The 14,541-nt window shown below is 40.5% G+C and overlaps 1 protein-coding gene across 3 annotated transcripts in view; it reads left to right on the top strand.

Annotated features, from left to right (window-relative positions):
• The first annotated feature begins 230 nt into the window (after positions 1 to 230).
• Positions 231 to 14,541, top strand: part of LOC106094747 (E3 ubiquitin-protein ligase RNF146) — a 57,305-nt gene continuing 42,994 nt past the window's right edge. For all 3 annotated transcript variants that reach the window (XR_009396650.1, XM_059361241.1, XM_013261984.2), the window contains exons 1-2: positions 231 to 828; positions 932 to 1,137. Coding sequence is in view for 2 of the 3 variants with exons in the window: in XM_059361241.1 (XP_059217224.1) it covers positions 528 to 828; positions 932 to 1,137 (507 nt within the window). In the remaining variant the exon portion in view is untranslated. The remainder of the gene's footprint in view (positions 829 to 931; positions 1,138 to 14,541) is intronic.

Here is a 14,541-nt window from a genome sequence, read left to right as displayed (position 1 = left end):
TATTCGTTGTTTGTTGTGTGCATCGTTCGTAACTATAATACACACACACAACCAAAACACGTTGACAGATAGTGCACTTCGCGAGAAAAAATTGTACTCAGCTGTTTACCATACACTACCTCGTAATTATGTCATGCCCCTAATGATGTTTCGTTTCACGCCGTTAGCTCACTGATGGAAAGCTGGACGGCTGCTATTTCATATGGCTGACTTTGTCCTCTGTTCTCTCATTTACTACTTCGATCAAATTCTCATCCGCAAAACAAGCTAGACATCGCATCTTTTGGAAACAATCGTTCGCTGTTGTTGTTGTTGTGAAAATTAATAATTGTGAAATTATTGAGAAATAAATAAACAACATTAATAAGATAATGAATGTATCAAACAAATTAGTTGCAAGTGCTGTGCATCAATAAGTTTGCATTGCTTGTCTCACTGATGTGTTCTTGTTGTGTATTTGTGCGTGTATAGACAAAACAGGAAAATTTTTCGTTTTTTCGATAATCTAAGAAAAACTGCTAAGAAATATGGAAAACTTGGAAGAGGAAGCTCAGGAAACACTAGGTGTAGCTAGCACAACAAACAATCAAACTACAACTAATGCTATTGATTTCGATTTAACTCCTGGTGTTGGATCAATCTTGAGTGGGACAACCACCAACAGCATGCCTGGAGGAGCCCTTGAACAGGATTTTGATGATTCTTTAATTTTGATACAACCTCGCATAGATGTAGTGGATTTAACGACATCTCCTTCGACTTCGACCAGTGCGGGCACTGGTGCCACCTTGTTAAAGCCAAAAATCGAAGATCCTTCAGGTACCAAGGGTATGTAGCTACAGGTTTTTTTTGTTTGCATTGTTGTTGGCATTGTAATTGTAGTAAAGTATGACGTATGTACATGTTTTTGACTTTTGTAACCTTCCCCCAGATAATATTACAACCTCAAACACCACAACAATAACAACAACAGAAAATCCTTCGACCTCGACTGGCGCCTCAACTGATGGTGTTGCTGCAACCACAACCACTAATAGTATCACAAGTAATCTATTGGAATGTCCCATTTGTTTGCAGACCTGCATACATCCGGCACGCTTACCTTGTGGTCATATTTTCTGTTTTCTCTGTGTCAAAGTAAGTACAAACTCGTAGGCATAATTTTTCTTTATTTTGGGTAAAAAAAAAAGAAATTCTTTGGCATAATTATAAAGTGTAGCTTGTGGTTTTCTTCTCGTCCCCCTTCTACCACAAGTTTTAAAAATTTGTCGTTTATTTTTTGTTTTATTTTTTTTTTTTTGCTTTCTTGTTTTGTTTTCTTTTATCGGCGTACGTGTTTTGCATTTGCAAGTACCTTTTTAAGCATTTTTTGATTATTTGCTTTTTCTAGTTTATGGCTTAATGTCGGCGGCGTTATTTGCATATGCCCCAACAAACAGAAAAGAAAAAATGAATGCGGAAAACATACTCGCATATTTCTGCCGCACCTTTTCAGTGGCATGGTAGTCTTTGTTGTTGATTTTGACCTTCAAAAATTTATGTTCAAACTTTTTTTGGTCATAAACTGGGAAGCTATAACATTTTTTTCCTCAACTTTTGGTTAGAAAGGGGTACACTTAGGGATATTTGTTTAGAATATAGACGGAAAAGAATTGCTGATATGGACGATCACGATCCATTTAAGTGTGTTTAGTTTAAGTAAGCACAGGTTATATGCATCACGTGTGGTCAAATAATGGTTGACCGATTTCTGTGCTTTATCGAATGCATCTCAGGTTTGAGGAAGTGTGAGCTGAAAACTAGTTGAAAAACAGAGTGCTAATTTAAGCATTCCCTAGCGCCAAATAGAGCCTACAGATCAATCCCACTGTCCTATTCCTGGCCAATGACAGTTCCACGCAGCGACATCTGTACATAATTTCAAGACATCTCTTCCTCCTATGGTTGTAGTGACGCTCGGTGCACTTCTTTTTACGCATTTCTCGAAAAAAGGGAGTACAAAATGGAATAGACCAATAGTGCATTAACCAGGAGCGTCCCTTGAATATACTCGACTACCAATCCTGGACCATATTTATTCCAAATAAAAGATTATAGATGACCATCTTACCATCTATACTATCTTGGAGTAAATATAATCTGATGATCCAATGCTGTAAAATTAAAAATCTATCTGTGGACCATCTTCGGAAAGATATCTCTTAGGGGTTGGTTGCTAAAGTCGTAAGATAGCTAAATTACTCTAACATCCTCGCAGTGACCCTAAAGGCAGACGACGGTACTGCTGGCTTTTGATAAAAGGTCACTGTGCACAATTACTGTGCTACCCGACACGGGATAGCTGTGAGCACCACACAGGCTGAAACAGTGAGGTCCGACCTGTGTGGTGTTCATTGCTGTCACGAGAAGCTTAGTTGCGAGCTACCGAGCGCGACCACAGGTTGCGCAATCCCATGGCAGCCGATTTTACACACCGAATTGGCGCGATGGAATCCTCATCGGCAAGGGCTGCCGCCTCAGTGTACGTGTTCGTCTTTTTTCGTCATGGGAGAGGCACATCCCGGAGTGCCTTTTCCGCACGCTTCTGGTCCGTGCCACGATTGAAAAGCACCCCGGACCCTGGTTCTGTTCGGTTTTCCAGAACCGCCTCCATCATCGGTCGGTGTCAGTGAGGTGGGTATATTTCCGCTCTTGCTCTGGCCTAACTTCACTACGGGAGTATAGTCATACTGGCTATGTCGCAAGGTGCTGTGCGAATATAGCCAGGAGTGGGTCACAAGCGTCGTCGTCGTCGCCTTCTGCGTCCTCGTCGTCGCCTTCTGCGTCCTCGTAGTCGCCTTCTGCGTCCTCGTAGTCGCCTTCTGCGTCCTCGTCGTCGCCTTCTGCGTCCTCGTCGTCGCCTTCTGCGTCCTCGTCGTCGCCTTCTGCGCCCTCGTCGTCGGACTATGTGACCCCCCCGAACTCTCCCGTACGGCAATTTACGGCAGCATCCCACCCCAAATATTATCAGGCCAGTGCCGGGAAGTGTATCGTTTTTGCAGTTGAACTGCAACGGACTCCGGGGCAAGATCGATGAGTTTGTGGACTTCATGAGTTAGAATAATATATTGGTCTCAGCGATCCAGGAGACAAAGCTGCCTAACACCCGCAGCTTGCTCAGTTGTCACGGATACAATGTGCTACGTAAGGATCGCTCAAGGAATGGAGGTGGGGGATTGGCTTTCGTGATACACCAATCCCTGCAATATAGTTCCATCTGCATGGGGATAGCTGCCAGGTCTGGTACTGCCGAGATAGAGCTATGCAACGTGTACATACCGCCGGTTGGTGTCCCAATTAATGGCCAAGCTAACAACCCCGGCATAAGTGGGTTACTATGTGGCCATAATCGTCTGGTTCTAGGGAACTTCAAAGCGCATCACACTTCATGGCATTCTCCCCTAGGTAACAACCAGCGTGGCATAGCTTTGGCAGAGCAGATTGAAGGCTCCACGAGGATGCCCTACTAGGATTACGAGGAGGTGCAGCAGCTCGCCAGACATTTCTATTGCATCCCCCGATCTCCTGAGTGACGTATCCTGGCTAGCAGTCATCTCTTTGGGGTCGGACCACCCCCCCATAATTGTCACCATCGACCGACCACCCGACTACATAACCTCTGAGCGCCGCACGTTTATCAATCATAAGAAGGCCTATTGGGCTGGCTTCAGAGAGTATACCAATCGTCGCTTCAGTGAACTGCCAAATTAACCAAGGCGTTGGCCCCGATGGAATCTCTACATTGATGTTGAAGAATTTGGATTCACCTAGAGTTGAGTACCTTACTACTGTCCTCAACCTATCTTTGAACACTCTAATAGTTCCCAATGTCTGGAAGATGTGCAGCGTGATCCCGCTACTGAAGCCTGGAAAAGAACCGAGTTTGGGGGAGTCGTACAGACCGATCTCCCTTCTCTTACCAGTAGCAAAGGCGCTTGAGGCTTTACTTCTCCCGAGCATCGTAGGAGAATTTCCATTCGCCGAGCATCAACATAGATTTCGAAGACTGCATAGCACAACAACAGCTTTGCATGCCATCACCGAACACATTTGTCGTGGCTTAAATCAGCCCAGGACTTGTGATAGGACGGTCTTTGTGGCACTGGACCTATCAAAGGCATTCGACACGGTCAGCCAGTCCAAACTATTTGAGGACATCGCCAACACGTCCCTCCAGCAAGGCCTGAAACGCTGGGTCCGGAATTTTCTGTGTGGTCGCCAGTCGTTTGTGGAATTTAGGGATAAGAAGTCGAAGCACCGTAGAGTGAAACAGCGAGTTCCCCAAGGTGGTGTGATATCTCCGGCACTGTTTATCTACCTATTCTCCATTCTACCCCCTCCAGACGGCATAGAGATCGTTTCATATGCGGACGATTGTACGATCATGCCATCAGGCCCCCACCCATTGTTGACATCTGCTATAGGTTGAACTTCAACGAACTTGCCTCTTATTTCGCTGCAAGAAATCTTAAGATATCTGCCACCAAGTCTTCTGCCACATAGTTCACTACAAATACGCGTAGGGTGTATACTGAGCTGACTGTGATGATCGATGGAGAAATGATTCCAACCATCAAGTGTCCCTAAATACTTGGCGTCACATTTGACAGCTCTTACACATTCTCCCCATATGCCATAGCAATTTGCGATAACGCCAAAAGTAGAAACAAGGTCTTCAAGTCACTTCCTGGCAGCACTTGGGGTGCGGACAACGAAACCTTGTTGACCACGTACAAATCAATTGGCCAGTCTTTGGTAAGTTATGCAGCGCAAGTGTGGTTTCGTCATCCTTGTGCCACGCAGTGGAATAATATTCAGATCTGTCAGAATGCCGCCCTCTGAACTGCGACGTGCTGTCTTCTCAGTTGTCAAGTGGACCACCTCCATTAGGAGACAAAGATCCTACCAGTGCGAAGACATAACTACATGCTGTCTAAGCAATACCTTTTGAGCTGTTATCGCAGAGATCATCCAAATCATCATCTTGTGGATAGATATACACCGCATAGGGTGAGGTTCAGCGTTACAATAGAGAACCTCTAGATCAAGCGGCATCTCAAGCAGGTCTAGACAACATTCATGCAGACACGGTAGCAGATGCGGTAAATGGCTACCGGGTGAATGTAGTCCTTGGAGAACAACCGCCTCCCATTGCACCTGAAGAAATTGACCTCCCCCGGCAAACCGCAGTAGTTCTGGCTCAATTACGATCCGGCAGATGCAGCCGACCCAACTCCTACAGAGCAAGAATGGATGCCGAAGTGCAAGATGTATGTCCGATTATAACCAGGACCGCACGATACACGTCGCCTGTTTAACTGCCCAGCCAGACCCAGATCTCTGTGGACGCACCCCATCTAAGTCGCAAAGTTCCTGGGTCTTGACACTCAACAGAATCAAGCAGACGAAAGATAGAACACAACAAACTGCTACAACAACAACAGAGGAATTAGGGGATAAATAAGGAACAAACTCAGGTGACAATGGGGATCCTCTAGCGACGTATAATAGCTAAAACTTTCTGGACTGAATGCTGAAGACTCATTATTCTGCAAAATCGCTCACAACAAAAAATGTCTCTGGCGGAATGTTGTAGGACTTGTCCGTGGAATTTCTCAGACTGCAAAAGTTGTCTATATGACTTACCACAGTTAAGAAACAGATTGCTAGTTGGTATATAGGAAAACTATAGCGAAATCACACTTTGTCAAAAAATTCGGAATGGAATTTTTTTTTTTTTGGCCTTTTGCTGTTTTTACCAGTCAAGATAAAACAAGTAAAATACGCTAAGTTAAGCCGGGCCGAATCTTATATACCCTCCACCATGTATCAAATTTGTCGAGTTCTTTTCCCGGTATCTCTGTTGTGCTGTTTCAGGCTATAGACCGATTCAGACCATATCTCACACGTATGTTGAAGGTCATGGGAGAAACCGTTGTACAAAATTTCAGCCAAATCGGTTAATAATTGCGGCGCAAGATCCCAGATCGGTTTATATGACAGCTATATCAGGTTATGAACCGATTTCAACCATATTTAGTACATTTGTTGGACGTCTTAACAAAACCTGTCATGCCAAATTTCAGCCAAATCGAAGAGGAATTGCGCCCTCTAAAGGCTCAAGAAATAAAATAGGGAGATCGGTTCATATGGGAGCTGTATGAGGCTATATAGACCGATATATCAGGTTATGAACCGATTTCTACCAAACTAAGCAAAGTTGTTGGAAGTCATACCGAAACACGTCATGCCCAATATTAGCCAAATCGGATAGGAATTGCGCCGTCTAAAGGCTCAAGAAGTCAAAATCCAAGATGGGTTTATATGGCAGCTATATCAAAACATGGACCGATATGGTCCATTTACAATGCCAACCGACCTACACTAATAAGAAGTATTGTGCAAAATTTCAAGCGGATAGCTTTACTCCTTCGAAAGTTAGCGTGCTTTCGACAGACAGACGGAAGGACGGACGGACGGACGGACAGGCGGACATGGCTAGATCGACTTAAAATGTCATGTCGATCAATAATATATGTACTTTATGGGGTCTTAGACGAATATTTCGAGGGGTTACAAACAGAATGACGAAATTAGTATACCCCCATCCTATGGTGGAGGTTATAAAACGATAATCTGATATTGTCTCTCAGTAGTCAGGAGACATCACAGCCTATGACGAAATATCCCATTCTCTTAATACTTACTTAACTTTACTTTAATGGGCTATCAGAACATTTGTTCCACTAGTCGAACGTGGAATAGAGTTCCAAGCGCCTCGTTCTTCTGCGCTCATTTTATAATCTCCGACACCAAGTTTCGGGGTGTCTCCCACCACTTGATCTTTCCATTTGGCTTTTGGTCGTCCTGGTTTGCTTGTTATCCCTTTGATCTTCCTGGTTTGGTGATCCTTTTGCTTTTAAGCTGGTCTGTCAAATATCTGATTTAGATTTCTTTCCCTTTTCCATAACACCTTGCTTGAGTAGGAAGTTCAGTTTGTTTCCATTACACAATTACATCGTGTAATACCCACCTCCAGGTACGCTAATAGCAATAAATAAAATACAATGACCAAAGGCATTGTGCATTTTAATATCTGTTTTGAATTGACAACAATATCATGCTTTAAGGAGTTATTAACATAAAGTGACAACGACCTATCTATCACTTGCATATTTATGGGTGGTTAATTACCCTACGCAATAGTCACAGATGTGTGTAAACAAAATAATGTCGATCAGTGCTAGTATTTATATGCATTTTATTAGACTACTTTAATGTGCGTATAAATATCCCCATTAAGGCTTTGTGACGCTTAATGTCATTAACATGAATGATCTACAAGAATTTCAATGAGATGGCTAGTTGAGGTTGGACTAAACGATTGTCGTTAATGTTTTTTGATGTTTTTATTATCTCTTGAATGTGAAGGCTTTCTAAAGTATATATCTTTAGAAACACTTAAGTATATCTGTTATTCCCGGCACGGGATAGCTGTGAGCACCATACCGGCTAGAACATTGAGGTCGAGAGAAGCTTAGCTGCGAGCTACAGGCGACAACGGCGACGCTTGTGACCCACTGCTGGCTATGTTCGCACAGCACCTTGCGACATAGCCAGTATGACTATAGTCCCGTAGTGAAGTTAGGCCAGAGCAAGAACGGAAATGTACCCACTCCATGCACCGGTTACACCTCACGACACCGACCGATGGTTCTGTTCGGTTCTGGCAAACCGAACAGAACCAGGGTCCGGGGTTCTTTTCAATCCCGGCACGGACCAGAAGCGTGCAGAGAAGGCACTCCGGGATGTGCCTCTCCCATGACGAAAAAAGACGAACACGTACACTGAGGCGGCAGCCCTTGCCGATGAGGATTCCATCGGGTCAATCCGGTGCGTACAGCCGGCTGCCATGGGATTGGTTTGGGGGACTACTGCTGCGACTTAAGAACTTACTCCTACTGCTGTGGAGTAAATGCTGCCGAATGTGGCGCCAAGTACTTTTGAATAATCAATTGCAATGTTGGAAATTTTCCCACGAACTGCCCAATTCTACTTTAAGCTCAATAATAAGGGACCTCCTTTTAGTATTCGACTTTAAACAGCGTACCCCTTAGCGACATTTCATTATACATATAGGTCTTAGAATATTAAAGTAAGAACCACATACATATATTGATATCTATATCCATATACCAATTCTTATGCAAACCTTGCATGTTGGGCAGATGACATGTTTAAACCGGGAGAACCTAACAAAATATGTACTTTTTTTTTGATGAAAAAGACAAACGAAAGGCACGCCGTTTGTGCTGTAGGTCACTGCCTATACACAAAACAGCACTGGCAGCATCAACCGTTGGGCGATCGCCGTGCGAAGAACAAAAGAATCTTGCAAAAGATGTTTGTTGCTATTGGCATCGCTGGATAAGTTGGAATTGAATAAGGGAAGTAAGAGTTTATTTGCTTATGAATCAAGCCATCTCAAAGAGCCCTGTTCAAATTCAGATGTGTGCTTTAAGGTAGGTATGGTCTAAACCGGTTGATAACCTGATATAGCTGCCATATAAACCGACCTTAGGTCTTGACTTGTAGAGCTTCTAGATGGCGCAATTCCTATCCGATTTGGCTGAAATTTTGCAAAACTAAAAACATTTCCAAAAACTGTGCTAAGAATGGTTCAAATCGGTCTATAACCTAATATAGCTGCCATATAAGCCGAACTTGGGTCTTGAGCTTCTAGACGGCGCAATTCTTATCCGATTTGGCCGAAACTTTGCATGAAGTGTTTTATTTTGACTTCCAACAATTGTGTCAAGTATGGTCTAAATCAGACCATACCCTGATATAGCTGCCATATAAACAGATCTCCCTGTTAGACTTCGTGGGTTTCTAGAGGGCGCAATTCTTATCCAATATGATTGAAATTTTGCATATGTCGTTTTGGTATGACTTCCAACAACTGTTCCAAGTATTGTCTACATCGGTATATAACCTGATATAGTTGCCATATATACCGATCTCCCAGTTTGACTTTTTGAGCCTCCGGAGGGCGCAATTATTATTCGATGTGCCTGAATTTTTTCAGGTGGTGTTTTTCTATTTGCAAAAGTCATTGGCAAATGCGATCCATGGTGGAGGTATATAATATTCAGCCCGGCCGAACTTTGCACGCTTTTACTTGTTTATCCCAACTCCCTTTCATTTGCATGGGGGAATTTTTCCTAAATTTTATCGTCTCATTCTCTCTTTTATTTCGATTTAGAATACCTACTTTTTTCCCTGGGAGATATTACCCTTTTTCGAAGTTTGTTAAGAATAAGGGAAAAGGGAGTATATAAAAACTCCCAGAAAATTGTCATTCAGAAAAGGGGAAAAGGAAGTAGGGAAATAACTCTCAGGGAATTCTTATTCAGAATAGTGCTGTAAGAGAAGAGAGAATTTTAAGAAAAACTGTGTATGATAAACGTATATGATTTAGCTGGTTTTAAATCGATTATGGACATTTTATTAGCTTTTAAACTTTAAATGAGTTTTACTAAACACTTTTTAACACTTCTTTTTTGTTAATTTACTTGTGTTTTTCTACAGTTTTTATGTTCTCCCCAACTCCTTTTTATTCTGTCTTGGGTGACTCTTAAGAATGAAAGAAAAGAAAACTTCTAAGCGTTGTTCGTGGTTGCCATTTTATTGAAAGAGGGAAAATTTAAGAACATTTTGCCAGGAGTCGAGAAAACTTTCTCGGCTCCGGACAAAGTATTGTAGTAAGAAATGTTTCAACAAAAAAAATGTAGATCTAAAAATTTTTTTAAATTTAAGATCGAGGTCTTTTTGTTTTTCATTTAAATAAAAATGCAGAAAGACCCCGAGTTTGAATTGGAAAACAGCAAAATTAAAGAATAAAAAAAGTCCACATTTCAGAGAAATATTTCTTAGAGAAAATTTTATCGAAATATTGTTTACAGAAAATATCATTAATGTGTTGTCTTTAAAGAAGCTTCCAATAATTTGTTTACAAAAATGTCATAGAAATTAAAAAGTTTTATCAAAATTTTGTCTTAAGAAAAAATTTCATTAAAATTTTGTCTTTAACACATGTCATTAAAATTTTTTATTTATTTATTTATTGTTTCCATTTCGTACTACAAAGCCAAACAAGGCCTATTAAATACAATACAATAATAAAAAAAAAACCTGAATAATAATGCTAAATTTCAAGATTAATACGTATAACTATTGGGTTGCCCAAAAAGTAATTGCGAATTTTTCATATAGTCTGCGTTGACAAATTTTTTTCACAGCTTGTGACTCTGTAATTGCATTCTTTCTTCTGTCAGTCAGTCAGCTGTTACTTTTAGCTTGCTTTAGAAAAAAAGTGTAACCCAATAGTTAAAATAAATACAACATTTTGGCTCCACAGCCATAAAATACTCAAAAGTTATAAAAGCGTAACAGAAAACTTACAACATACGGCATGATATAGGATTTCTCAACCGAACATTAACAAGAAACCGAGCTATAATAACGTTAACAATGCGGCCTAACTAGTGCAACTGCCGCAAATTAGACCCTGACACAACCTCAATTCCAAATAATACCTCAGACAATAAAAGGGAATGAGCTAACTGTTTTCTAACCCAAAAAAGGCAGAAACATATTTGTTGAGAAAATTCTACGTAGCGAAGCCCATATTCTACCAGATAGTGCATCAATGTGGTATGTGAAAGAAAGTTCAGTATCAACGATTACACCAAGACATCGGTGCCGCTCAACTAGCTCAACACAATCATGGCCCAAGAAAATATTAGGAGAAGGAAGAATGTGTCTAGAGGCCTTAAACATTAATGCTTTTGTTTTGGAACCATTAACAGTTAAAAAGTTTTGACTAGCCTCATTTGTGAAACGGTCGAGACATGCATTTATGCCACTTTCGAATATCTCCATGGATGAAGTATTAGAGTTGAATAGCAAAAAAAAAAAGCAAAAATAAAAGTTAGACACAATCTAGAGCTTGGGTAAGGGCAAAGGTCATTAATGTAAAGAATGAACAGAAGGGGCCCCAAGACAAGAACCCTGAGGTACACCAGAGTACAGAGGCAAACCTCCCCCGGCAAACCAGAGTGGTTCTGGTTCAATTACGTTCCGGCAGATGCAGCCGCCTCAATTCCCACAGAGCTAGGATTGATGCCGACGTGCAAGATGTATGTCCCGATTGTAACCAGGGACCGCACGATACACGTCACCTGTTTAACTGCCCGGCCAGACCCACTCGACTCAGACCCTGATCCCTGTGGACGCACCCCATCTTAGTCGCGGAGTTCCTGGGTCTTGACACTCAACAGAATCAAGCAGACGAAAGATAGTACACAATAAACTACAACAACAACAACAACAACAGAGGAAGCAAATTGGAAACAGCTCCATTTAAAACAACAAATTGTGTCCTATTACTTAGGTATAAACAAATTAGCTTGCAGGCAGATAAGGAAAAATTAGACTCATCCCCCTAAGCTTATTTATCAACCTAGCAAAATCAATAGAGTTGAATGCCTTCAACAAAATCACATTTGGTTTAGCATTATTAATACCACTTTGAATAAGATCAGTTAAAGATAGAAGCAAATGTGTTGTGTTTAATCCTTTCCGAAATGCATATTGCGAATCAATAATGAATTTTGACGTCACTAGTAAAATCTGTTCCTTTATAATATGCTCCACCTTCTTAGATAATACCGGTAAGATAGAGATGGCTCGAAGATAATTAGGCTCATAAACGACTCGAGACTTAGGGATCGGAACCACTCCAGCACATTTCCAGGCCGTAGCAAATGAGGAAGACATCAAAATGCAATTTACCAAGTCTAAAATAATGTTTGATACAAAAGGAAAAATTGTTTTGACAAATTTGATAAGGATGCCATCAACTCCTATGGACTTTGATTTAATCCTGCACATAGCCTCGAAAAGTTCAAGCTCATCAACACAACGAAATGTGAGAGACGAATTAGAATTAGAAAAATCTTCAAAAACCCATGACTCGAAAAATTACCGGTTGCAAAGAAGTCATGGACATTATCAACATCCAAGTCAACATATTCGCAATCGCTACCCAAACATCCGGAACACCTGAGACATCTCCACAAGCCAGCAGAGTCCAAATCCCAAAAAAAAATTTGAAAAATGTTGCACCACTAACTAACATAAAGTCAATAAGGGATGTTGATCTTCTTCACAAGTCAAAGTGCGTTGGTCTTGAATTATGAAACACAGACAAGTTAACCCTGGTACAGAAAGCCCGAAGTGAACTTGCTCGAGAATAGTTTAACAGATTACAATTGAAGTCACCAAGTACAACAACATTCTCATAGCGGGAAAACAGATCACAGTGATAACTTTCAAACTGATCAAGATTGCCGGTGGTTAAATAAACCACACAAAATAAAACCGTTGCACTGCCAAAATCAATCCCAAAAAAAAAAGAGGGACTCACAGTGACATAGAGACATTTTAAAGATAATTTTGTAACGCAAACCATTGGAAATATACGCACCAACTCCCCTTCCGCGCCAGCAAACTGACGATCATTTCGGCAGAACTTATAACCAGGAATAGAAACCGCACGATTAGATATGTCATACGAAAGCCAAGTCACAGAAACTGCAAAAATTCCAAATATACTGTCTTTCAAGATACATTTAAGCTAATCTAATTTCAAAGATGGTTTAATACTTCTACAGTTTAAGTGCGCAATATTCAACCGACCCTGAAACGGCAACAAAGACGATTTAATATATGGGTTACAACGTACAGTTGGGCCAAGGTTCTTATTAAAAGACATCAAACTGAACATAATTAATATACTGAAATATAAGTATTTTCCTATAATCACATTTTAAATTCATAATCTTATTTTCAAAATTAACCTTTTACAACACAGCTGATTGTATGTAATACAAAGGTGAGATCAAAACCAGCAAAAAGCTCTTAACATTAATATTTAAAAATAGGTAAAATAACCAATATATTGGGTTGCCCAAAAAGTAATTGCGGATTTTTCATATAGTCGGCGTTGACAAATTTTTTCACAGCTTGTGACTCTGTAATTGCATTCTTTCTTCTGTCAGTTATCAGCTGTTACTTTTAGCTTGCTTTAGAAAAAAGGTGTAAGAAAGGTATATTTGATTAAAGTTCATTCTAAGTTTTATTAAAAATGCATTTACTTTCTTTTAAAAAATCCGCAATTACTTTTTGGGCAACCCAATATCAAAATAGACTTCTCCAAATATTGGAGAGAAATATTCAAGGTTGTAGAATTTTAATAAGAACTGGAGAAAAAAAATGTATATGATAATAACTATTGTTGAAGTACATCTGGATCGCTCAGAAGTGAAACACATTGAGAAGTATCTCGTATAATTTCCTTACAATCAGGAAAGGTGACCTTAGCTTTAACCCTGTCAGCATTTAAAATCTTGAACTTGGATATAATGTTTAAACGGCGTAGCTTAGCGCAGACGCCATGGAGGTGACCAGCTAGAGGAGTGTAATGATCATTGAGGTATACCCGACTCATAACGTCATCAGCAAAACCAGACACAATATCACAAACTCTTAGCGAATGCGTCTTAAAGTACTGTTTCATAATTTCATCTCGAATTGCCACACTATTTAGTTGGACAAGGATTTGCTGCCTGTTGTTGGCATAGCAGATGTTTCACAGATCTTCCTTTGTCAATGGAACATTAAAGAAAGCACCAACAACGAGGAGTGGGAAAAATAAATCATTTACTCCTTCAGGTAAACCGCTAATCAGAAAATCTGCTCGGCTCAGTCTACGGTGCAAGACATTGTTAGCCAACTCTAACTCAGAAATCATCGAAAGTTTTGAATTTTCATTCTGTGTACTACGCTCATTGCATTTTGCCATGTCACTTTTCATTTCAGCTAGGCAACAATTGACTTATTTTTTAATGTCATCAAGAGAAGCTTTGATAGAATTGAGCTCAGTTTGGTTGTTCACAATAAAATTATCCATTTTGTTCTTCAGGCCTTTGATTTTCTCAACAACACCGTTGCAGCCGTTATTATTAGTGAGGTTAGGCTCACAAGCAACACAAATAAAGGCACTTGCTTTAATGGCTCTAAGTGCCGATAAATGTTTTTCCGATAAGTTTCCACAGGAAGCATGCGTCCACTTGGAGCAAATTTTATACGCAAAAGACTCTTGATATTTTGTGATCGGCTCATTGCAAGTCCGGCAAGAAGCACCTTTAAGCGGCATGCTAGAATAATCTACACACAAAAGCCAACAGCAGCAAAGAAAACAACAGCAACAGCAGTTTGAGAAAGGCAATGACAGTAAAATATGAAGCAGCTTTATTTAATTATGAATGTAGAGAAATTGAGGTAACTCGATTCAAATCCAATATAATGGGACATAATCTTCCAATATATTGGGTTGCCCAAAAAGTAATTGCGGATTTTTCATATAGTCGGCATTGA

Source organism: Stomoxys calcitrans, chromosome 1 (genome assembly GCF_963082655.1).
Source record: "Stomoxys calcitrans chromosome 1, idStoCalc2.1, whole genome shotgun sequence".
Taxonomy (NCBI): Eukaryota; Metazoa; Arthropoda; class Insecta; order Diptera; family Muscidae; genus Stomoxys; species Stomoxys calcitrans.
The sequence above is the reverse complement of the archived record's forward strand: the minus strand, read 5'-3'. Positions and strand labels throughout refer to the sequence as shown.